The sequence below is a fragment of the Oryctolagus cuniculus genome, chromosome 5, assembly GCF_964237555.1.
Source record: "Oryctolagus cuniculus chromosome 5, mOryCun1.1, whole genome shotgun sequence".
NCBI lineage: Eukaryota > Metazoa > Chordata > Mammalia > Lagomorpha > Leporidae > Oryctolagus > Oryctolagus cuniculus.
The window spans coordinates 107,854,086-107,881,078 of record NC_091436.1 but is presented as its reverse complement, the minus strand read 5'-3'; the positions used below and the strand labels follow the sequence as shown (position 1 = coordinate 107,881,078).

At 36.9% G+C, this 26,993-nt stretch overlaps 1 protein-coding gene across 1 annotated transcript in view; it reads right to left on the bottom strand.

The window, feature by feature from the left end:
- The window catches only part of EYS (eyes shut homolog), a 1,404,981-nt gene that overhangs the window by 1,131,351 nt on the left and 246,637 nt on the right, over window positions 1–26,993 (bottom strand). Inside the window, exons 9-11 of the mRNA XM_070074646.1 lie at window positions 26,017–26,188; window positions 24,675–24,753; window positions 2,271–2,458 (exon numbers count right to left, since the gene is read on the bottom strand). Of these exons, the coding sequence (XP_069930747.1) occupies window positions 2,271–2,458; window positions 24,675–24,753; window positions 26,017–26,188 (439 nt within the window). The remainder of the gene's footprint in view (window positions 1–2,270; window positions 2,459–24,674; window positions 24,754–26,016; window positions 26,189–26,993) is intronic.

Genomic DNA, 26,993 nt, shown 5'->3' with positions numbered 1-26,993 from the left:
CAGCCTAGCTAGCACATCGATAACTTTCCCCAAAAAGGAATATTTATAATGGAACACTTACAGTGCTTGCTTTAACAAACACTAGCAGGTTATAGAAACATACATTTTATTTTTAATGCCACTTATTTCAATGGTAAATTAGGGATTTCATGGATAGAATCCTGACTAATAACCCTGTCTCCATTGGAAATAATGGACCCTCAAGTGATCATGTATATAATTTTGTTTTACATAATCTCTAGTTATAAGTTGTATATTATATTTTATCAGAGTGGTTTGATATAATAAGCAGAGATTGTGTTCAAAATTAAATACAATAGTATTTTAAATACACACATGTATACACACAAAGATGCACATATGTTTCATCACAATGTGTAAAAAATAATTATTGCATTACAGTAATATGTAAGCATTATCTTCATATGATAGTTAACGGTATCTAGTTTATGTGAAATTGGCATCTAAGTGTGATTTACTAGAGATATTCACCAAATAGAATAATTTGTACAGTAAAGAACAAATAATTAAATGGACAAAACATGCCCTAGTTGTTGAACAAAGTATGGTATTTAATACTAATATAAGGGGACCGGAGCTGTGGCTTAGCGGGTTAGGCTGCTGCCTGCAATGCCGGCATCCCATGTGGGCACTGGTTCAAGACCCAGCTGCTCCATTTCCTATCCAGCATTCTGCTACGGCATGTGAAAGCTGTAGAGGATAGCCCAAGTCCTTGGGCCCCTGCACTCATGTGGGAGACCCAGAGGAGACTCCTGGCTCCTTGCACAGTTCTGGCCCTTGTAACCAATTAGGGAGTGAAACAATGGATGGTCTCTCTCTCCCTCTCCCTCTCCCTCTCTGCCTCTCCTATCTCTGTGTAACTCTTTCAAATAAATAAATAAATCTTTCAAAAATACTAATATAACATAGAATTTTTCAAAACGTTAAAGAGAAATAATTGATTAAAATGCATAATAGATGCACTTTACTATGGAACAACAGTCAGGACACCAAAACTTTTGTGGAATGGATCGGCCTTGTGGTATATTGGGTAAAGCCACTGCCGGTTAATGTCCCAGCTGCTCCACCTCCAATGTAGCTTTCTGCTAATGCTCCTGAGAAAGCAGCAGATGATGGTCCAAGTTCTTAGGCCCCTGTACCCACATGGGAGACCCAGATGAAGATTGTGACCATTGTGGCTATTTGGGGAGTAAACCAGCAGATAGAAGATTAATCTCTCTTGCCCCCTTTTCTTCTTCTCTGCCCCTCCCCAATCTATCTATGTCTTTCAAAGGAATAAATAAGTCTTAATAAAATTCTCTAAAAAAAACTTTCATGGAAAATGGAAATAAATTATAATTTTATTTTGGTGCAAGAACATTTTGACTTATATGCATACCTTTTTCAATAATATACATTTTCTACTAATTTATTGAAGACTACTCATACACATGGATTTAAAAATGTTTTTTGCACCAAAATAAGATTATCTTTTAACTACACATTCCATGAAATTTTTTAGGTGCCATAAATATGTATCAAAATACAGTTGGTGAACCTGTCAATGATTTCAAGCTATTATGACAAAACAGTTATTCAGATATTTTCACTTAACACTAGCTTATCATAAATCAGACTGAAATGGAGTAAAGGGGAAAAGTATGTGTGTACATATTTCTTAAAAACCTAGATTCAATTAACATTTCACAAATTGAACAGATAGCAGCTGGATTCTCAAATGACCAATCAATTATATATATTATACAATCATAAAAAATAAAGTAAATGAAAATTTATCACCTAAGGAGTTTAAAAATATACCATAAATAATTCATTAAAAATATAGTGAAAAATTATAACTCATATAAAAACTCATATTTTTAAAACTTGTTAAGATCCTAGAAGACAGGTTTGGCAATAATGGAAATGAATCTGTGGCAAGGTATTACACTATACATGTGAAATATGTATAAATCATTTATTTAATTTTATATTGAAGAAAAGAATAAAAAGGCCATTTCTAAAAGGGAGAGGAGGTATAAAACATAAAATAAGGGATGATTAAAGTATGAAATCAAACATGGGACTGTTATAAATATATGGTGCTCCAAAATATATGATGCTTTTTTATAACTGTTCACTTCAAAATTGTGATCACATATTTTTAAGATGAAACTTGGTATCTACATTTCAGAGTGCATTACTAATGGATGTTTAACAGCTTCTGCAAATGTATATTTGGTTAATTGCAAATAAATATATATACTTACCTACAGTCAAAATTGTGTTCTGGTCCATCAACACGAATCCCTCCATTCAGACAAAGGACTAAATTCATTTCAGGCTCAAAGCTTTTTTCACAATATGCACCTGTGTATCCAAGTGGGCAAATGCAGGTGAATCCATGTATTGACTCCTGACAGAAGCCTTCATTCATACAAGTAATTGAACTGCAGTCCTAAATTAAGAAATGAAACATAAATTTAAATTATCAATAGTGATGCCAACCATTTTACTTATAGTTTTATTAAAAACATTTTATGAAACTAGTATAAAGGCATGTCATATATTTCCCTCCTCTATTAAGCAAATTACTTGCACATGAATGTAATTGGATTGCTATCTTTTATTATCAGAAATAATCTATCAAATAACTGTTACTGATTTTCCAGAAAAATAACTGAGTTTTATTAAAACATGTACCATGCAAAGGGACAGCCTTTTGGTCTAGTATTTAAGATGCTAGCTATGATGTCCAGATGCCACATCAGAATGTCTGGGGTTTGACACCAGGCTCCTATTTCTAATCCTAGCTCTCTACCTATTCACACTCTGGCAGGTAGCAAGTGATGGCGCTGATGAATGGGTTCCTGAGACTCATGTGAGAGACCTGGATTTACTTTTGGTTCTTGGCTTTGGTCTCCTCCCAGTCCTTCTATGTGCATTTGGGGAGTGAACCAGTGGATGGGGACACTACCTGTCTGTCTCTCTGTATGTCTGTCTGCCTCTCAAATAAATTAAGACAACTTAAAAGAGTAAAAAGCAAGTACTAAGGTAGAGAACTCTCTACCTCATATATGTAATATATAATATTATGATAGTATAATATATATAATATATAATAATATGAAAATACCCTCTGTAGATAAAATCAGGAATCTGTTGACCCTTAATTTCAAAAATACTCGTATATTCCAGTGTCGCTGGGACAGCCCATTTAAGTCTGCTGTCCTATGGCAATGATTAATGGCGCTTTCATTATCTTCCAATGGAATTCTCAGTAAATCATGAACTTGGAACAAAATTTTATAATAGTTATATCTTTCTAATAAACTCCAACATTTATAATATTTGAGACCTGAATCTAATAATTTTTTAAAATTTTGATTATAAAAAGGGAAGAGTTCATGTATTTCATATATAGTTTTGTTTTAAGCATAAAATACCTCCTACTTTCCTCCCTCCATGCCATCCTTACTCATCTTTCCTTTGTTATTTTTCTTTTAATTTTTGTGATGACATACTTTCAATTACTTTATAGTCACAAACTTAATTAAATAACTCAACTAGTAGTGAATAGAAAGATCATTGCTTGTTAGGATATAGACATGGTTATAATAAATAATTAAATATAAAAATGCCAATTTCACTCAACTACATTACATTTTTTGTCTCTAAACATTAGTTACCAAAAATCAGAGAAAACATATAATATTTGCCTTTTGAGGACTGGCTTGCTTCACTGACCGTAATGGTCACCAACTGCATCCATTTTGTTATGAAAAACAGTATTTCACTGTCTTTTAATTACCCAGTTTTGCTTCTGCAATCTTCAATATTTACATCCAGCATTTCTGAAAATTACAGTCGTAGAAGCACATGGGATTTTTGAGTGAGAAGAATCTGGATAATATGTGTCGCTTATTTTTTAAATTTGAGATTATTTTTACAATCTAGTTTACTTACATAATGATATTTTATTATAACTAAATTTGTACGCAAAATAATATCACCAACTTCACAAGGTTGCTATCAAGCCAAATAAATTAAAAATACATGAATATGAAATATTTGGCACTGTGATTGCAACATGAAACTTGTTCAGTAAATGTCATCTTCCTTCCCCTTACATTCTGAAGGCCAAAGGGCTTGCAAGATTTTTATTTAAACATTTGCCACTTGATTTGAAAATCAAATGCGTTTCTCTTCATATTTAATTTCTACTATATTGTAACATGTACATCTTAAGTTTACAATAAATATAATATACCATCATTTTCAACAGTGTTAACTGAAATTATTTGCACCTATAATCATGAGAAATAATTTATGGAAAGTCATGAAATTATTAGTAAAACTGTTATTTATTTACTTATTTATTTACCTTCAATGTGTTATGTGCCCAGAATTTCTTAATGAACATACACAAATTAGAGTAATTTGTGCTCTAGGGTCTCAAGTCAATATATCCTCAGGAATATATACAAATATGAAATATTTCTTTACCATTTTGCCCTGGAAAGTTATAATTTTTATAACTATCATTAATTATTATAAATCAAAGCTTAAACTGAAAAGACCAATATGGAAGCCACTATACTCACAATATATACCCAGTGGAAAAGTACAGATTTATCAGGATTATCATATAGTTGCAATAATGTTATTTCCAGTATGAAAAGGATTATGTTCCCTTGAGTATTCAAACTCAGGTCTTTCATGGAACCCACATGATGATCTTTTACTCTTACTCAAGTGATAGAACTAGGTGCATGTTTTTTTTTGTTTGTTTGTTTGCTGGTTTTGTTTTTAATGATTTATTTATTTGAGAGCAAAGTTAGAGAGGGAGGGAGGGGATGGAGAGGGGGAAGGAGAGGGAGAGTGACAGAGGGTGAGAGAGAGGGTGAGAGAGAGAGAACTGACTTTTCATCTGCTGGATCACTTCCCAAATGGCTGCAATGGCTAGTGCTGGGACAGGCTGAAACCAGGAGCCTGGAACCACATCTTGCTCTCTCTGATGAGTGCAGGGGCCCAAGAACTTGGGCCATCTTCATTTTCTCAGGCATATTAGCAGGGACTTGGATCAGAAGCGGAGCATCCAGAACTTGAACCAATCCCTACATGGAATGCCAGCATCACTCATGGTGACTTAAACCACTGTGCCACAATACTGGCCCCTGTTTTTAAAAACATGAATGCCATTCTGATAGTTACTCTAGCTACGGTGAAAACGTGCACTCCTATGATCACAAAGGACACTTAGCTGTCTTCCTGTAGATATTGCCAATTTATAGGATGTAAATGCAGAATTTCACAGGAATGGCATGAAAATATTTCCCTCTTAGCCTTATGGCTGGATAAATAATGCTTTATTATAAATAATTACATAAACTAATTGGATTACAGCTCCCATAGGAAGAAAGGGATAGCTTTTCGACTGCCAAGAATTCTGCCTCTAGGGTTCATAAGAATCTTTTACTAAATTAATTAGAAGGCTTAATGGGAAATACAAAAGTGATTCTTTTTCAGAGAAAATCAAATTGTCATTCAAAGTTCTTGACCCTTGTATTTCAAATATTGAGGAGGATGTTTTTCCTTTTGTTTATCATTTATTTTACTTTGCTATCTTCAATTTAATATAATAAAGTACATCCCAGGAAGAAATCACTAACATAATTTCAGAAAATAAAAGAAAGAACAAAGCTATTTAAGAGAGGAATAGAAGCTAGGAGGGATGCAGTAGACAACTGAACTAGACCCCAGTGCTATATCCATTCAACATGTACTCACAATGTCATGCCAGGAAATGTAGAGGGGTGTGAAAGCAACTGAGCAGTGATATATTCATTGTGTAATTCTTTGAGAAAAATGATAGCTGGGTTGGTAAGTAAATGTGACAGTTATCTTGCTGACTGAGATAGCTGTACTCTGAGGGATGTGGTGTGATCCAGATGATCCTATGATTGCTGAACTGCTGTGAAAAATAGAAAGCTGCTTTCTGAGAACATCTTTATCATAGTATGTCTCTTATAATACTATGTGTTATATTTATTTATTTTATTTATTTTTTAAACAATGGTATTTTAAAGTAGTGGACTATTTGCTTCAAATAAGATCTTGCAGAAACAAAATGCATTTTTTAACTTTTTAAATTTATATATATAAAGAGATATATTTTATGCATTTCATATATACAGTTTTAATAACATAATGTTACTTCCCACACTGCCTTCCTCTCTCATTCCCACACTTCCTCTATCTTCCTTTCTTATGTTATTTAATTTTTGCAATCACAGTCATTCAATTTACTAGATAATCCCATGATCAATCCTCCATTAAAGAATTCAACAAGTGGCAAATAGAAAAACCACTGTTCCTCAGGAGTATATATAAGAGCTATAAACATTCAATTTCACTCATAGACATTACATTTTTGTATTCTATTTATTAGTTACCACAAACACATGATATTTATCATTTGGGGACTGGCTTATTTCACTAAGCATAATCGACTGAAATGGCATCCAATTTATTGTGAAAGACAGGACTTCATTTTTTTTTTTTTATGAATGAGTAGTATTCTGTCATGTATATAAACCACAATTTCTTTTTCAGTCGCCAGATGATGGGTTGATTCCATATCTTAAATATTGTGAATTGAACTGCTATTAACATGGAGGTACAGATAACTTCTTCATTTGCTGAATTCATTCCTTTAGGAAAAATTCCCAGGAGTAAGATGGCTGAGTCATATGGTAGATCTATTTTCAGATTTCTGAGGAACCTCCACACTGTCTTCCATGATGGCTGTATTAGTTTACATTGTCAATTTATAGTATTAAATTTATAGTATTAAAGTAGCTTTTATTAACTCCTTACAAGCATTTGTAATTTTTTGATTTCTGAATGAGAGTCATTTTAACTGGGGTGAGGTGAAATATTGTGGTTTTTATTTGCATTACCTTGATGGCTAGTGATCCTGAGCATCTTTTCAAGTTCCTATTGACCACTAGTATTTCAGCCTGTAAAAAATGCCTGTTCATATACTTAGTCCATTTCTTTTTTTTTTAAAGATTTTATTTATTTATTTGACAGGTAGAGTTATAGACAGTGAGAGAGACAAGAGAGAAAGGTCTTCCTTTTCCCTTGGTTCACCCCGCAATGGCCACTGCAGCCGGAACTATGATGATCCGAAGCTAGGAGCCAGGTGCTTCCTCCTGGTCTCCCATGTGGGTGCAGGCGCCCAAGCACTTGGGCCATCCTCCACTGCCTTCCCAGGCCACAGCAGAGAGCTGGACTGGAAGAGGAGCAGCCAGGACTAGAACCCAGTGCCCATATGGGATGCTGGCACTGCAGGCAGAGGATTAACCAAGTGAACCATGGAGCCAGCCCTAAGCCCATTCCTTTTTTTTTTTTTTTTTTTTTTGACAGGCAGAGTGGATAGTGAGAGAGAGAAAGACAGAGAGAAAGGTCTTCCTTTGCCGTTGGTTCACCCTCCAATAGCTGCCGCGGCTGCCCGCCGGCGCACCGCGCTGATCCGATGGCAGGAGCCAGGTACTTATCCTGGTCTACCATGGGGTGCAGGGCCCAAGCACTTGGGCCATCCTCCACTGCACTCCCTGGCTACAGCAGAGAGCTGGCCTGGAAGAGGGGTAACCGGGACAGAATCCGGGGCCCCGACCGGGACTAGAACCCGGTGTGCCGGTGCCGCAGGTGGAGGATTAGCCAAGTGAGTCACGGCAAAGGCCTCTTAATATTTTTATTCTCAGATTATTGGAACTCATAAGAGAGTTTGCAAAGTTGCAAGACACAAAACATACAGAAATCAATAGTATTTATATATGCAAACCATGCCATGGGTGAGAAAGAACTTGCTTACCTATTCACAATAGCTACAAAAATTTTTAAATACCTTGAGATAAACTTAAACAATGACATGAAAGATCTCTATAATGAAAAGTGTAAAACATTAAGAAATAGAACAACACACTAAAAAATGGAAAAAGCTTCCATGTTCATGGAATGGAAGAATTAATATCCTCAAGATACCATACTAACCCAAAGCAATTCACAGATTCAATGTGGTCCCAAGAACACTCTTATCAGATATAGAAAAAAGTGCCCTTGAATTCATATAGAAACACAAGCGCCAAATAGCTAAAGCAATCTTAAACAATTCAAAGTTTGATGAATCAAAATACCAGATTTCAAGATATACTACAGGGCAGTTACAATCAAAACAGTCTGGTAATGGCACAATAAACATGTGGACCAATGGAACTGATTAGAAACTGCAGAAATTAATCCACACATCTGCAACCAACTAACAAAGGAGCTAAAATCACTCCCTGGATAAAGGACAATCTCTTCAACAAATGATGTCTGGAAAATTGGATCTCTGCATGCAAAAGTAGAGAATAAGACCCCTACCTTATACCCTATGACAAGTCAACTCACAGTGGATCAATTCTAAACATAAAACCTGAAACTATCAAATTTCTAGAGGAAAACAGAGAGGAAGGAAACACAGCAAGACATAGGCAAAGACTTCTTGGAAAAGACTTCAAAAGCACAGGCAATTAAAGCAAAAATAGACAAATGGGATTACACCAAGCTAAGAAGCTTATGTAGAGCAGAGGAAACAACAAAGTGAAGAGGCAACTGACAATTGGAGAAAATATTTATAAACTGTACATCTGAGAAAAACAATGCCTTTAAAAAAGATACATAGGAATTGTTATAGTGAAGTGAAGGAACAGGATATGATATTAATTATACCCTATCATCTGTATTGCATGTTAAACTTCACAGAATTATCTGAACTTCCTGTAGTTCCATTAATGTACCCTAGTGTTTCTTAAACTTAAGTTGCATATGAATATCCAGAGTCATTCTTTAAATTGCATATTCAAACACAGTAGGTTGCAGGCTTGAGTTTCTCTATTTCTATCAATCCCATTGGTGATCCTTATGTTATTAGGCCATGGACTAGACATTGGACAGCAAGAATCTTATCCATCTGTACTATTTCATTCACAGAGCATAAGGGCACTGGTATAGGTCAGTAAGGTCTTAAGCAAGATTATAACAGAATGAAACTACATAGACACTAAATGCCTATAATTCCAACCTAAGGCTCATTGTAGTACAAAGTCTTGATTTCTCTCTTACAAAATGTTTTGGCTACAGAGTTTGTACATATGATAACCTACATAGTAAAGACTACCTATACCTTAAGATTCATCCTTGTATAATATCCACTTACTGTTTTTTCTTCCATCTAAACTTACATGATTGAATATGGAACTGAAGTAGCTAAAATAGAAAAGATTTTGTTTGAGTCTCAGATTAATCTTAAGTTACAGTTTCAGATTATTTTTTTTAAACTTTTATTTAATGCATATAAATTTCCAAAGTACGATTTATGGATTACAATGGCTTCCCCCCCATACCGTCCCTCCCACCCACAACCCTCCCCTTTCCCACTCCCTCTCCCCTTCCATTCACATCAAGATTCATTTTTGATTATCTTAATATACAGAAGATCAGCTTAGTATACATCAAGTATGGATTTCAACAGTTTGCTCCCACACAGAAACATAAAGTGAAAAATAATAGATGATTTTTTTTTAAATGATGATGAAATCAGAGCAGACCTATTGTCATGTTTAATCCCAGTGAGAGTCAAGTTGGGAATTGATAATTTCTTTTTTCTTTTTTTTTTTTTTTTTTTTACAGAGGATCAGTTTAGTATGCATTAAGTAAGGATTTCAACAGTTTGCACCCCCATAGAAACACAAAGTGAAATATATTGTTTGAGTACTCGTTATAGCATTAAATCTCAATGTACAGCACATTAAGGATAGAGATCCTACATGAGAAGTAAGTGCACAGTGACTCCTGTTGTTGACTTTACCAATTGACACTCCTGTCTATGGCATCAGTAATCTCCCTATGCTCCAGTCATGAGTTTCCAAGGCTATGGAAGCCCTCTGAGTTCTCCGACTCTTATCTTGTTTAGACAAGGTCATAGTCAAAGTGGAGGTTCTCTCCTCCCTTCAGAGAAAGGTACCTCCTTCTTTGAAGACCTGTTCTTTCCACTGGGATCACACTCGCAGAGATCTTTTGCCAGAGTGTCTTGGCTTTCCATGCCTGAAATACTCTCATGAGCTTTTCAGCCAGCTCCGAATGCCTTTAGGGCTGATTCTGAGGCCAGAGTGCTATAGGACATCTGCCATTCTATGAGTCTGCTGAATATCTCACTTCCCATGTTGGATCACTCTCCCCTTTATTTACTCCATCGGTTAGTGTTAGCAGGTACTAGACTTGTCTATGTGCTCCCTTTGACTCCCAGTCCCTCCACCATGACCAACTGTGAACTGAAACTGATCACCTGGAACAGTGAGATGGCATTGGTACATGCCACCTCGATGGGATTGAATTGGAATCCCCTGGTATGCTTCCAACTCCACCACTAAAGAAAAGATTATAAAATATCAAAGTTGTAATTCTTGAAAGGAAACTTTTTTATGTTTTCCTTGAAAGTGTTCCTGGCAGAAATTCTGGGAAAGAAGACCGTTAAAAAGCAGAAAAACAAAACCATTGTCCCAGAATCATCTTGGGATGCAAAAGCAAATGAAACACTAGAAAGAATGTGTATAAGGGATGGAGCTACAAATAATGCCAAATTCATGACACGAACTTCCTAATTTTTTGGAAAGATATATAGAATTTCAAAAACATTCTTAAATATTGCAACATTTAATAAACACACCTATTTCCTCAAGTTAGGAAAAAAAGTGTTGCAGAAGATATCTACAATGTCTCATTTTATGTATCAGCTTGACTGGTCATGGAGTACCTATATTAAACAATATTTATAGAAGTGTCTATGATGATATTCATGGATGACAAAGGCAGTTGGAAGAAAGCAGATTACCAGTCCAAACTGCATAAGTACATGGAGAGCCTGACAGAACACAAGGCAGAAGAAGGAGGAATTTACTCCTTTTTACCCTTTCTCTGTTTTAGCTGAGATATCTGATCTTATCTTCTCTGGGCCTCAGACTGGGCTTTACACATCTCCTTTGGTACTCAGGCCTTGAGTGATACCATTGGTTGTATTTCTTTCAAGAACCCTAATTCAACATCTTTTATTTTTAATTTTTAATTTGAAAGAGAGACAGAGAGAGGTCACCATCCACCAATTTATTACCTACATGGACACAACAGCTAAGCTAGGCCACACCAAAGCCGGGAGTTGAGAACTTAGTGCAGGTCAAGTACTGAAAAAGATTGAGAACACTTTGAATAGATGTTATTAAGGAATATGTAGCATTGTAATGGTGTTGGTGAACAAGAGGGGCTAGGAAAATAAATGTAAATGCTCTTTATCCTCTCATCTCCCATTTGGCTCTTCTGATTTATGGGTAGGCTCACTTTTAAACCTGAGTAGTGATCAAGATCTGCCCCTAACCTACAGACTCAAGAATTATAGGACAGGGCAAACAGTGTGATAGAGAATCAAGTATCTGGGAGAACATACTGTCACTGTCACTTAAATAAATAAATGATACAAATACCTTGAAGTAATAGTCCTATTTTCCAAAATATATTATTAGTAAATGAGTCTTAATAAACATCCAAGCATAGTGTGTTTATTAGGAATATTTTATTTTTTTACTAGGGAAGGAATACTGAAGGCCAAAAGGAAGCAAGCATAGACAAATGAGCAAGAGAAAGTCTTAAAAGTTCTACTGATATTTTCTGCTGTGAAATAGAGTATGCTTAACTGAAACTTTTGTATCTCATCTATTAAAGTAAATTTAAGACCAATACACATAAAATATCTTGAATATCAAGAGGAAGATACTGATTAGATAAACACTGGAACATCTACACAATAGAATACTAGCAAAAATAAATTAGAACCAGATATAATACTGTGGAATCATCTGTATGGTAGAGAAAATGAAAAAGCAGCCTGTATTTAATGTGTAATAAATGTTCTCCCTTGTGAGATATTACTTATGGTAAAGACCAAGGGAGTGTCCTAGCGGTTTTTCTACTTATTGTTGTGGAATTCTTTATTTAGTGGAAGGTTAGACTTGTGATTATAAAGAAAACTGAAAGTATGCCATTGTAAAGATTAAACTAAAAATAAGAAAAGGAGGGGGTAAGGGTGAGGGAGTGACGAAGGGTAAGACAGGAAGTACCGTTATGCTTTTAAAAGTGTATATATGAAATACAGGAAGTTTGTTTTCTTTTTATATGTAAAAAATAAAAATGCTAAAAAATGCATAGTATCTTTTTCAGAGTTCTTGTTTATTGCATTTGGCATGTTTTGAGGCCTGAGTACCCCTGAAAAAGTAAATAAAGACCAAATAACAGAAATGGATAGATACTGGATACTCTCTAAAAAGATTTGTGGGAAACAGTCTACCATTTGGTGAGGAGATGATTTCAACTCAAATCTTACCTGAATAGCAAATAGAGGAGCAAGTGGATTACAAGTAGAAATAAGATGAGAAAAATACTAGGATTTCTTGAATATGTTTCTTTTAACCTTGCCAACAACAGATACTTTAGAATTTTGTGATTCAGTAAATTTAGATACAAAAAAAAAAAAACACCTTTGGAATGTCAGATCCTATGTATACTAATAAATAATGTTAAAAATATAAAGTGCTATATAATACACATGGTAGACAAAATTGATAATAATTTTCTAAAATTTTGGTTTTTAAATTTTATTTTAAAGGCAGAGATACAGAGAGAAATATACCATTCATTGATTGACTCCCCAAATGTCTGTAACAAGTGGTGCTGTGCCTAGCTGGAGGCAGAAGCCAGGAACTAAATCCAGATCTTCAAGATGTGTGCCAGAGACTCAACTACTTGAACCAGCCTCTGCTGCCTCAAAAAATGTGCATTAGCAAAAGGCTGGACACATGAGTAGAGCTGAGACGTCAAACCTATGCCTCTGATATGGGATGCGAGAAACTCAAAGTTAACAATTATGTCAAACACTAGTCCTTCCAAAATACATATAATTTTATCATATAAAAAGCCCCATCATGCAGCAAATTTTGCATTAGAAGAATGCAGGCCATTTTTCCCAGTGCTCTCAAATTGAAAGATAAGTAGATGCTTTCTATGCTACTCTACTCTCTTGCTTATGTGTATATGGACTTGTGTGTACACAAAAAAATGGTAAATGCATTTTTCACTACCCAAGGTATTTCTTCCATGGTCTGTCAAGTTTGTTTTTCCCTAGTATTAATTCCAATTTTCAGAACTTAACTCAAATTGTCAACTTTACAAAAACAAACAAAAAAAGTAATTTTATGAATTTCTGCTTCCAGCTTTTCAATAAACTATGCTTTTTCCCTTCCCAATCAGGTTCCCTTGTAACAATGTGCCTCATATGGACCCCTCTTAATTGGTACTGTTCAAGTATCTCCACTGTTCTTATCTCTGTAGCCTGGAAGACATATTTGGATTTTGGTTCTTGAATGTCCTGCAGAAGCTGTTAACCTAGGCATTGCAGCAGAGAAGATGAAGATAAATAGGTCAACTAATAAATAAGAGAGAAAATGGATGCTGTTGCTGATGATAGAGAGAGAGAGACACAGAGAGAGAACTGAGAGAACACATTCAAGTGGAAATGAAAGCAAAGGAGATGTGTCTGGTAATTATGGTATTTTGTTTTCTCGTAAATATTTGATCTTTACAGAACAAATGACCAAAAGGTACATTTATAGTGCACTTAACATATTAGTAAAAAATACGTTTTAAATATTGCTTCACTGAATCATAAGTGACCATTTACCCTTTTTTCACCATGTAATGGACATGATTGTTAATCTCTTTGTCTTATTAATCTCTATCTATGAATATCTATTTATCACTATCTTCAAGAAAAATAGTATATGTATATGCACATAATCTATATTTGAAGGGAATGTGGCAAAATGTTTAAAAATAAATTTTTAAACTAAAAAAGAAATAGAATTAAAAGAAATAGAAAAATTCCATTGCACTAAAATAATAAGATGATACTGATGGATGGAATTAAAAAAATCAGAGAAACACAATCATCCTCAAACTGATAGATTTAGTGTATAAAAAGTGAAGCACCCTCTAATCAAAAGAGAAATAATAGCCATATTTGTCTAAGTTATTGGAAAATTTATTATATTTCTATTGAAACATTAAATTAAATCCCTTTTATCAATTATAATAAAATATTCAGTATGGGTTTAAACACTAAACAGCAATGTTTAACATAAAGTTGTAGCATATAAGAGTAAGAAAATATATTAAAGATTATTTTAGGGGGATGGCGCTGTGGCATAACAGGTAAAGCTACCGCTTGCAGTGCTGGCATCCCATATGGGCACTGGTTCGAGTCCCGGCTGCTCCACTTCCTATCCAGGTCTCTGCAATGGCCTGGGAGAGAAGTGGAGAATGAGTCAAGCCCTTGGGCCCCTGTATCCTGGTAGGAGACCTGGAAGAATCTCCTGGCTCCTGGCTTTGGATTGGCGCAGCTCTGGCCATTGCAGCCAATTGGAGTATTCCAGTGGATGGAAAACCTCTCTCTCTCTCTCTCTGCCTCTCCTTCTCTCTGTGTAACTCTGATTTTCAATAAAATAAATAAATCTTAAAAAAAAAGAAAACAAGATTATTGTATAAAGGGATTTTCTAAGGAAATATGCAGAGCCCAGTGTCCCAAAAAAGGGAAAGTGGATACATGCACAATGTAGAAACTGAATAAGAATGTTCTAAAGATTTACAAATTGCTAGAACCTAGTAGATTTCATTTTTACTTTAGTATATGTAAACCAAAAAGAAAAGAGAAAGAAAGTCAAAACAATGCATTTCAGGCCAAAGGCTATAGATGAAGGAACAAAGAGATACAAATGGTAAGCAATCTTAGGGAAAAGTGCTAAATCTTGGTAGAAACCTGGGGAAATATAAATTAAATTCCCAACATATTGCATTTTTTCCAACAAATTAGTAAATCTTTATTAAAAATGAGTTAATTTAATAGGATCCAGAGTAGTTGGGGTGCTCAAACTCTCATTAAGTAACTGTTTTTTCAACATTTATTTGGAACACTTTGTAGCTATTAGAAAGATTGAGTCAGGATTCTATGAATTTTAATGGAATACTTCTTAAGATACACTAAGTGAAACAAAGTCATTTAGTAATGAGGATAATGAGCTTGCATTTATGTTTAAATAAAAATGTTTGGAAAACCATCTGGAAACATACAGGTAGATTATTTTTTTGAAAGGCTGAGTTACAGAGAGGCAGAGACAGAGAGAGAGAAGTCTTCCATTTGCTGATTCACCCCTGAAATGGCGGCAGTAGCTGGAACTGGGCCCATCTAAAGCCAGGACCAGGAGCTCTTTCTGGGTCTCCCACGTGGGTGCAGGGGCCCAAGGACTTGAGCCATCTTCCACTGCTTTCCCAGGCCATAGCAGAGAGCAGGATCAGAAGTGGAGCAGCCAGAACTTGAACCAGAGCCCATATGGGATACCAGCAATGGAAGAGGTGGCTTTACCTGGTATGCCACAGCACTGTTGCCCATATAGATTTTTTTTTCAATTTATCGTATATTAAGTAAAAAATTCCACATTTTGCTCCCACACAGAAACACAAAGTGTAAAATACTATTTGAGTACTAGTTATAGCATTAATTAAACACCTAAGAGTAATTGTGTATTAATTACAGAGTTCAACCAATAGTTTAAAGTAGAATATAAAATGCAACTTTTGTATTGTTGTGGCTTCCCTCCCCCCCAACCTCCCTCCCTCCCATGGCCCTCCTCTCTCCCACTCCCTCTCCCATCCCGCCCTTCATCACGTTTCATTTTCAATTACCTTCATATACTGAAGATCAACTTAGTATATACTAAGCAGGGATTTCAACAGGCTGCACTCACACAACCGAACCAGGTATAGGGTATTGTTCAACTAGTAGTGTTGTTTTTGAGTTTCATAGTTAAACACATTAAGGACAGAGATCCTACATGGGGAGCATGAACCCAGTGACTCCCGTTGTTGATTTAACAATTTGCACTCTTATTTATGATGTCAGCAATCACCCGAAACTCTTGCTATGAGCTGTCTAGCCTATGGAAGCCCCTTGAGTTCACCAACTCTGAATTTGTTTAGTCAAGGCCATAGCACAGTGGAGGTTCCTTCCTCCCTTCAGAGAAAGGCGCCTCTCTCCTTGATGGCCTGATCCTTCTGCTGGGGTCTTGTTCACCAAGATCTTTCATTTAGATTGTTTTTTGCCACTGTGTCATGGCTTTCCATTCCTGTGAGACTCTCATGGACCTTTTAGTCAGATCCGAATGTCCCAAGGGTTGATTCTGAGGCAGGAGTGCTGTTTTGGGCGTTTGCCATTCTACGAGTCTGCTGTGTGTCCTGCTTCCCCCGCAGGATCATTCTCTCCCTTTTGATTCTATCCTTCATTATTTGCTTACACTGGTCTTATTTGTGAAATCTCTTCGACACTTACCCTTTTTCATTGGTTGTGTATTTATACTTATCACTTTACCAAATGTGCTGACATTGGTACCTGCCTCCTTGGTAAAGTTGAGTTGAAATCCCCTGGCACATTTCTAGTTCCACCATTGGAGGTAGGTCTGAGTAAGTATGTGCCGTCCTATATATCTCCTCCCTCTCTTATTCCCACTCCCATGTTTCACAGAGATCAATTTTCTTTTCTGTTAATTTTTAAATGATTAAGAATGGTTGTGCATTGATTGCAGAGTTCAACCAGCGGACTTGTGTAGAGCAAACCAAGCAACAACAACAACAACAACAAAAATACTAAAGGAACCAAATAGTAAGTTGTTCCTCAACAGTCTAGACAAGGGCTGCTCATGTCACTGTCTCTCATAGTGTCCATTTCACTTCAATTGGTATCATTTTAGGTGCTTGTTTAGTTGCCATAGATCAGGAAGAACATGTGCTATTTGTCCCTTTTGGACTGGCTTATTTCACTCAGCATGATGTGTTCCAGATTCCTCCATTTTGTTGTAAATGCGCAGATTTCATTGTTTTTTTTACTGCTGTATAGTGTTCCATAGAGTACATATCCCATAGTTTCTTTATCCAGTCATCCGTTGATGGACATTTAGGTTGATTCCATGTCTTAGCTATTGTGAATTGAGCTGCAACAAATATTGAGGTGCAAATGGCTTTTTTCTCCCCTTTAATTCCATTTGGGTATATTCCAAGGAGTGGGATGGCTGGGTCCTGTGGTAGTGCTATATTCAGGTTTCTGAGGATTCTCCAGACTGTCTTCCATAGTGGCTTTACCAGTTTGCATTCCCACCAACAGTGGATTAGTGTCCCTTTTGCTCCACATCCTCGCCAGCATCTGTTGTTGGTTGATTTCTGTATGTAAGCCAATCTAACCGGAGTGAGGTGGAATCTCATTGTGGTTTTGATTTGCATTTCCCTGATTGTTAGTGTTCTTGAGCATTTTTTTCATGTGCCTGTTGGCCATTTGGATTTCCTCTTTTGAAAAATATCTGTTAAGGTCCTTGGCCCATTTTTTTATTGGGTTGTTTGTTTTGATTCTGTGGTGTTTTTTGATCATTGTGTAGATTCTAGTTGTTAATCCTTTATCTGTTGTGTGGTTTGCGAATAACGTTTCCCATTCTGTTGGTTGCCTCTTCACTTTCCTGACTGTTTCTTTTGCTGTTAAGAAACTCTTCAATTTGAGGTAATCCCATTTGTTTATTTTATCTTTGATTACCCATGCCTCTGGGGTCTTCTCCAGGAATTCTTCGCCTATTCCGATATCTTGAAGGGTTTCCCCTATGCTCTCAATTAGTTTCAGGGTGTCGTGGCGCATCTCTAGTTCTTTGATCCATGTTGAGTGTATAAGGTGTAAGGAGGGGTCTTGCTTCATACTGCGACATGTGGACATCCAGTTTTCCCAGCACCATTTGTTGAAGAGGCTGTCCTTGTTCCAGGGGTTGGTTTTAGGTCCTTGGTCGAATATGAGTTGGTTATAGATGTTTGGATTGATCTCTGGTGTTTCTATTCTGTTCCATTGGTCTATCCATCTGTTTTTGTACCAGTACCAGGCTGTTTTGATTATAACTGCCCTGTAGTATGCCTTGAAGTCTGGAATTGTGATGCCTCCAGCCTTGTTTTTATTGTAAAGGATTGCTTTAGCTATTCTGGGTCTCCTGTTTCTCCACATGAATTTCAGCATCGTTTTTTCTAGGTCTTTGAAGAATGACTTTGGTATTTTGATTGGTATTGCATTGTACTTGTAAATTGCTTTTGGGAGAATGGACATTTTGATGATATTGATTCTTCCAATCCATGAGCATGGCATGTTTTTCCATTTTTTTGTGTCGTCTTCTATTGCTTTCTTTAGTGTTTTGTAATTTTCATCATAGAGGTCTTTGACCTCCTTGGTTAAATTTATTCCAAGTTACTTTATTGTTTTTGTGGCTATCATGAATGGGATTGATCTTAGTAGTTCTTCTTTGGCCCTGGCATTGTCTGTGTATACAAAAGCTGTTGATTTCTGAGCGTTGACTTTGTATCCTGCTACTTTACCAAACTCTTCTATGAGTTCCAGTAGTCTCTTATAGGAGTTTATCGGGTCCCCTATATATAGTATCATGTCATCTGCAAATAGGGATAATTTAACTTCCTCCTTTCCCATTTGTATACCTTTAATTTCTTTTTCTTGCCTGATGGCTCTGGCTAACACTTCTAGGACTATATTGAATAGCAATGGTGAGAGTGGGCATCCCTGTCTGGTGCCAGTTTTCAATGGAAATGCCTCCAACTTTTCCCCATTCAATATGATGCTGGCCATTGGTTTATCATAGACTGCCTTAATTGTGTTGAGGAATGTTCCTTCTAACCCCAATTTGCTTAGGGTTTTCATCATGAAAGGGTGTTGCATTTTGTCAAATGCTTTCTCTGCATCTATTGAGCTAACCATATGATTTTTGTTTCTCAATTTATAAATGTGATGTATTACCTTGATTGACTTTCGAATATTGAACCATCTCTGCATACCAGGGATAAATCCCACTTGGTCCGGGTGAATGATCTTTCTGATGTGTAGTTGGATTCGGTTTGCCAGAATTTTGTTGAGTATTTTTGTATCTGTGTTCATCAGGGAGATAGGTCTGTAGTTTTCTTTCTGTGTTGTGTCTTTTCCGGACTTAGGAATTAAGGTGATACTGGCTTCGTTGAAAGAATTTGGAAGGATTCCCTCTCTTTCAATCGTTTTGAATAATTTGAGAAGGACTGGGGTTAGTTGTTCTCTAAATGTCTGGTAAAATTCGGCAGTGAAGCCATCCGGTCCTGGGCTCTTCTTTTTCGGTAGTGCGTTTATTGCTGATTCAATTTCTTCCATGGTTATGGGTCTGTTTAGATTTTCTATATCTTCATGGCTCAGTTTAGGAAGTTTGTATTTGTCCAGGAATCTATCCATTTCTTCCAGGTTCCCCAATTTGTTAGCATACATCTCTTTGTAGTAGTTTCTGATGATTCTTTTTATTTCTGTTGTGTCTGTTGTTACATTTCCATTATTATCTTTGATTTTACAAATTTAGGTCTTCTCTCTCCTTTTTTTGGTTAGTTGGGCCAATGGTGTGTTGATTTTGTTTATTTTTTCAAAGAACCAGCTCTTGGTTTTGTTGATCTTTTGTATTTTTTTTTTTTTTTTGGTTTCAATTCTGTTTATTTCTTCTCTAAACTTTAGTATTTCTTTCCTTCTGCTGGGTTTGGGCTTGATTTGCTGCTGTTTTTCTAAATCCTTGAGGTGCATGGAGAGTTCATTTGTTTGGTTCCTTTCCAGCTTCTTGATGTAGGCACCAATTGCTATAAACTTTCCTCTTAGCACTGCTTTTCCTGTGTCCCACAGGTTTTGATAGGTTGTGTTATCATTTTCATTTGTTTCTAGAAATCTTTTGATTTCTCTTTTAATTTCTTCAATGACCCACTGTTCGTTTAGGATCATGTTGTCCATTCTCCATATATTTGCATATGGTGTAGAGATTCTTAGGTTGTTGATTTCGAGTTTCACTGTGCTATGGTCTGAGAAGCTGCATGGTAGAGTTTCAATTTTTTTGAATTTATTGAGGCTCCCTTTATGGCCCAGCATGTGGTCAATCCTAGAGAATGTTCCTTGAACTGGGGATAAATACGTGAACTCTGTGTCTGTGGGGTGGAAGGTTCTGAAGATATCTATTAGGTCTATTTGGTCTATGGCGTCAATTAGCTATGTTGGTTCCTTGTTGAATTTCTGTCTGGTTGATCTGTCCATTGGTGAGAGTGGAGTGTTGAAGTCCCCTGTACTATTGTATCTGAGTCTATATCTCCCTTTAAATCCTTTAGTAATTCTTTCAGGTAGCCAGGCGCCCTGTAATTAGGTGCATATACATTTATAATAGTAATGTCTTCCTGTTGGATAGATCCTTTAATCATTATATAGTGCCCTTCTCTGTCTCTTTTAATAGTTTTTATGTTAAAGTCTATTTTGTCTGATATTAGGATGGCCACATCAGCTCTTTTTTGATTTCTGTTAGCTTGGAGTATCTTTTTCCATCCTTTCACTTTCAGTCTGCATGCATCTTTGCTGATAAGGTGTGTCTCCTGAAGGCAGTATATAGATGGATTCTCTTTCTTGATCCAATCAGCTGGTCTATGTCTCTTTGTAGTGGAATTAAGACCATTCACATTCAGTGTGATTACTGTTAAGTACTGTCTTTTCCCATTCATGTTTCCTGAAACGAGCTGTTTATGTATTTTGAACTTTGTTTGTGGGTTATTCTACATTCGCTTTTTTTTTTGTAGTGAAGTTCTTGTTTTTGTATTTCTGTGTGCAGCACGTCTTTGAGCAAGTGTTGTAGGGTTGGACGGGTGGATAAATTCTTTCAGTTTCTGTTTGTCGTGGAAGATCTTTATTTCCCCTTCATTCATAAATGATAGTTTTGCAGGGTATAGTATTCTAGGTTGGCATTGTTTGTCTTTTAAAATTGAAATATATCATGCCATTGTCTCCTTGCCTGTAGTGTTTGCGATGAGAAGTCTGGGGTGAGTCTGATTGACTTACCCCTGAATGTGATTTGTCATTTCTCTCTGGCACATTTTAGGATTTGTTCTTTGTGTGTCACTGAGCTGAGTGTTGCCACAATGTGTCGTGGTGAATTTTTCTTCTGGTCTACTCTGTTCGGAGTCCTGGCTATCTGTTGTATTTGTGTGTTGCTATCCAGCTGCCTTTGTTTGAAGTTTTCTGATATTATTTCATTGAAGACACCTTCCAATCCATTCTCTCTTTCCACCCCCTCAGGGACTCCTATTATCCAAACATTACACCGTTTGATTGAATCTTGTAGGTCTCCAACTGTATTTTTTAATTTTTTAATTTCTTCTTCCTGCATTTGAACTGACTGTATTATTTCTGGAAGTTTGTCTTTGAATTCTGATATTTGGTCTTCTATTTCATCTGTTCGATTTCCAAGGGATTCCACAGTGTTTTTTATATGGTTAATTGAGTTTTTCAGTTCTAGTATTTCATTCTGGCTTCTCTTTAGGATCTCTAACCCTTGGGCTTGTTTTTCATTCAGCTCTTGACACTGTTTCTCATTATTTCTAAGTATTCTGATTATTAATTTTCTAAATTCTTTTTCTGGCATGGTTTCAACTTCTTCAGCCTCTGTTATGGTTGGTTTAGCCTGCTCCATTGGCAAGTTTATATGTTCTTCTATATTCTTATTGTGGGTTTTTGTTTTGTTTTTTGGCATACCATCTGGGTGATTTTTCAGGTTGATTTCCCTCTGCTATAGGTTGCTATGAGTCTGTACCAATATCCAGTGTAAGCAGGCTGCTCTACACAGCCCGAATGTAAACAGACAGGATGGCTGCTCTCTGCCTGCTGAAGCTCTGATTATGGGTTGGGCAGCTCCTGTTGATCCCTCAGTTCTGGATCCTGCCCTTTTCCCGCAGGTGCTATTCAATTTTTTTTTTCTTGTAACTTGAGTAGACGGGCATCAGGGCTTTGAGCTGCCCTCCCTCGATGCCCACCCCTGCGCAAGAAGTGTCCTGTTGCTCCGCTCCACCTTTGGGCTCCACCTCCGAAGGTTAGTGTCAAGGCAAAGACAGTTCTCCTTTAAGCCCGAATGTAAACAGACAAAATGGCTGCTTCCCACCCGCTGCAGCTCCGAGGAGGCGCCAAGAGATATTTGCTTATTAGTACCCCTGAATCACACACTCTTTCCGCAGGCACCACTCACTCTGTTCCATTTTCTATTTCCTCCCCCACTCAGTCATGTGTGTCTCAGTGTTCGTCTCAGGGTGGTTTGGGGGAGTGGTGGCGGTGGCTGTTGCCGCAGTTCTGGGTGAGCGCCCTGTCTGACCTTGGCTTCCAGCACTGGTGCGTACACACTCCTGCTGGTGTCCTGCACCTTAGGCGTCCGCATCCTTCTCGTGGGTCCACCCTGTCTCCCCAGTTTCAGGAAGAGCTTCTCATTTCCCAAAACTACAAATTCTCACCCCTCTTTAAACCTTCCCTTCCTGGACCTTCGGTGTGCTCCCTCCCTATTCCACCATCTTTCCTGAGCCCCATATAGATTTTTAACAAATGTTCTCACAATATTGGAAGTGTAAAAGAATATTCATATATATATATATATATATATATCAAACATACTACTCACTGATACCTAACTAAAAAGAAGAAAATAATATTTATACTGTCTAGAAATACAATTTTAGGGAGTAGCACAGGCAATACATATAATATTATATGCAACATGGAATAGAATGTCTCATTCATTCTTGAGCTTTTATTAATTATATTCCCTTTCCAATTAAATGTAGTTTTTAATATCTATAACCAAAAACTTAGTGTAAACAGATAATTAAGCTTTAAAATTAATGTTTCAAAAATGTGCTATTTGATTAATGTGCATTATCTCATTTAATTTTTATAATAATGTACAAGTTAGTTACTTTGTTGTGCTCATTTAATAGCTAAAACTTAACTTCAAAATACAATTAATTTGTTCAAGAACACACAACAAGTAAGTAGCAGTGTAAATACTCAAACTCAGTTCTCTCTGGGTGTATTACTATACTCTATTACCCCTGCTGAAAGGGTTATTTATTGAGTATTGATATCTTGTGTGCAGCTTCACAGAACAACCAAAGATGTAGGAATTTTTTCCTTCACAGATGAGGAAGAGGGTATCCAATGATTTAAATTAAATATCCATAGTTTCACAATGCCAAAAGCAGTGTTTAGACCCTATAGTTTCTTTCTTTACCATGTCACTATTACAGTCAATCAAGATGGATTTGGGAACCATGCCCATTATTCCAGAAAGGCTTGTGATATTGGTAACCATCAAGAACAGTTATAGTCTTCAGGCAATCAACATTTCCTCATTGGTAAGGAAGTTGACACCCATAAAATACCATGTGTGTCAATCAAACCATTACAGATGCCTGAAGATTGGAAGAAAGATCCTGTATTACAGGTAATGCCCATTTCTTGGCACATCCATCCATTTATTTTCTCCCTGCATTTCTGGATCTATTTAATCATGCTTCATCTCTACAGATCCACAAACATTTCTGTGACTTTACACCAGGGAGGAGAAGGTGAATTTAAAGCATAAATCGGCCAGCGCCGTGGCTCAATAGGCTAATCCTCCGCCTGCGGCGCCAGCACACCGGGTTCTAGTCCTGGTCGGGGAGCCGGGTTCTTTCCCAGTTGCCCCTCTTCCAGGCCAGCTCTCTGCTGTGGCCCAGGAAGGCAGTGGAGGATGACCCAAGTGCTAGGGCCCTGCACCCCATGGGAGACCAGGAGAAGAACCTGGCTCCTGCCTTTGGATCAGCAAGGTGCACCGGCTGCAGTGCACCTGCCGTGGTGGCCATTGGAGGGTGAACCAACGGCAAAGGAAGACCTTTCTCTCTGTCTCTCTCTCTCACTATCCACTCTGCCTGTCAAAATAAATAAATAAATAAATAAATAAAGCATAAATCACCTGAGCTCCTGTTGAAAATGGCCAGTTTCAGGGTTTAGTACAAGGAAGGTTCTGGATTGCAGAAGTTTAAATAACAAGACATGAAGGGGGACTGGTATTGTGGTACAGCAGGTTAAGCCACTGCCTGTGATACAGCTTCACATATGGAATCATCAGTTCAAGTCCTGGCCACCCTGCTTCCCATAGAGCTTCCTTCTAGTGTCCCTGGGAAAAGTAGCATATAATGATCCAAGCATTTCAATCCATGACTCCCATATAGGAAACCTGGCTGGAGTTCCAGGCTCCTGGTTTCAAGCTGGTCCAGCCACTGCAGCTATTTGAGGAATAAACTAGCAGATTGAAGATAGCTCTTCTTTTCTGTCTCTCTCTCTTTCACATACACATACCCACTCTCACTGCAGCTTTCAAATAAATAAAAATAAAATTTTAAAGACATGAATAGGGGAAGAGTGAGAAAAGATTGCTTTGTTCTTTTGTTTTAGGCAGCTGAGGAATTCCATGGAAGAAAAGTGAGAGAATAGTTTTATCATAAATATCAGTTGAAGAAATGGCTCTGAAACCCACAAAAATTGGCTTGACTTTTAAATATCTTTCGTCATGTAAATTTAATAAAATTATAAAACTTACAGTAATCTTGACCTCACATCTTGTGCTAGTCCATTCCGCATCACATAAACATTGATATGCATTGATGAGATCTATGCACCTGAAAGAGAATTAGAATTAAAGTTTTAAGCAAGTAGACATTAAAGCATAGCTTCAAAGAAACTTTTGCCACTTTAAAATATTCTTTTCTAGTTCAGGTGATAAAAACCTCACACTCCCATGAGCAATAGAACACAGAGTCTATTCTTGGTATCTTATCCTTGAAGGTGACTGGACTGAAGAAATTGATCAATTTTCATTTTGCCGTCTTCCCCTTGGCAATGGAAAGAAGGAAGAGTTCTGAAAGATAAAAAGTGTATCTAGGGCTTATGTAGGAAACTGAAGTCAGCTCTGGCCAAACTGAATCCTTAATCCTCCCTTTTCTGTTCACAAAGTCAGTAGAAGGACTAGAGAAGAAAAATAATGCAGCTGGATGCATGGTGTATGTATGATACATTCTCTTTTGCCACCCTACTTACTTTTGTATAAACTAATATTCTGTCCATGAGTTATTATCCTGTTCTATAGTTATAAAATATCTTACATTGGCCGGTGCCATGGCTCAATAGGCTAATCCTCCACCTTGCGGTGCTGGCACATGGGGTTTTAGTCCCGGTCAAGGCGTCGGATTCTGTCCCGGTTGCCCCTCTTCCAGGCCAGCTCTCTGCTGTGGCCAGGGAGTGCAGTGGAGGATGGCCCAAGTCCTTGGGCCCTACACCCCATGGGAGACCAGGAGAAGCACCTGGCTCCTGCCATCGGATCAGCGCGGTACGCTGGCCACAGTGCACCGGCCGGGGCAGCCATTGGAGGGTGAACCAACGGCAAAGGAAGACCTTTCTTTCTGTCTCTTTCTCTCTCACTGTCCACTCTGCCTGTCAAAAAAAGATAAAATAAAATAAAAAAATAAAATAAAAAATCTTACATGCACACAGAGACATAAGAATCAGCCTACTTAGTAACATTTCAAATACTGAGTATGTGGTGCTATCTCTTTGCAGAGCAAATAATAGAATGTCTCATAATCCAGCCTGGTATTTCTATTACCATGAGCAGTTATCTTTAAGTATATTAAAGTGTAATTAATCCACATTTACTGAAAATTGCTTTATACTAATGAACAGAAATAAAAGAAGGGCAGAGATAATGTATCACTACATTGCAATAGCTAAAACAGTCAACATCTGTCATCTTAACTGTACTTAGTTCATTTTATGGAAGAATATAATTAAAATTATCTTTATCAACTTTCCCTTGACATTAAGTCTTAAATATCGTGAGTTAAGTATACTTCCATAGAGTTAATAGAAAAAATAAAAATAGCTACCTTCCATGTTGACAAGGATTTGAGAAGCAATCATTTGCATTTGTCTCACAGTGTGTTCCAAAAAACCCACTCTTGCAGTCACAGGTATAATGATTAACGCCATCAATACAATCTCCATCATGAAGACAGGGCTCTGACAGGCATTCATCTATATTTACTTCACAATCACTGCCTATGTGAGAGCAGAAATGACAAAACATGGGACCATTAAATGCAAAACCCAAAAGTTTTTTCATTATGGTAATCATCACAGAGAAATCACGACACTCTATCTGTAATGATAGTTTGACACACTGTGGCAAAAGAAAACATTTTCAAGGTTAAATATCTTTAGATCTATGGATTCTCAGGCTACTAATTTAATGTGAATGAGTAAAACAAAGCATAAACTTAATCTACCTAGAAGATTTGTGTGTAGTGTGAGGAAGTGTTTTGGTTAATATAAGTGAAGTAATGAATTGTATCCACGGTGACTGTGAATACTGATGTATTGGTCCTTGAGAGTCAAACATTTCTTAGCTATGGGAACTAAAAAAGAAATTGAAATTTTCTAAATTTTGTCCTGATTAATCAATTAATGTGTTGTCTGAGATGTTAAAATGTGATAATACTTTGGCTAAACACCTGGCATTTTCAAAGATCAAGCTGTGCAAATTTATTAATCACCTACCAAGTGGCACCTCTGGGTTCAACTAGGGGTATCAAGCAAAATAAATTAAAAAAAAAATTCTTCCTGTTAGTAATTTATTGTGTCAGGAACAATATTCATAACTGAAATATCTGAAGAATAACATAAGCAGAACAAAATAGAAAGCCAAGATTGTGTTTCAGAGTTCACACGTATAACATATTAGGAAAAAAGTAGAGGATCATATGAAGTGGTCAGGTCAGTCTAATCTTTTGCCCATGTGTCCATTTGTATTGAGTATCTACTAATGAAAATTTCATTGATCTAGCACTTACTGTTGTGCTAGGCC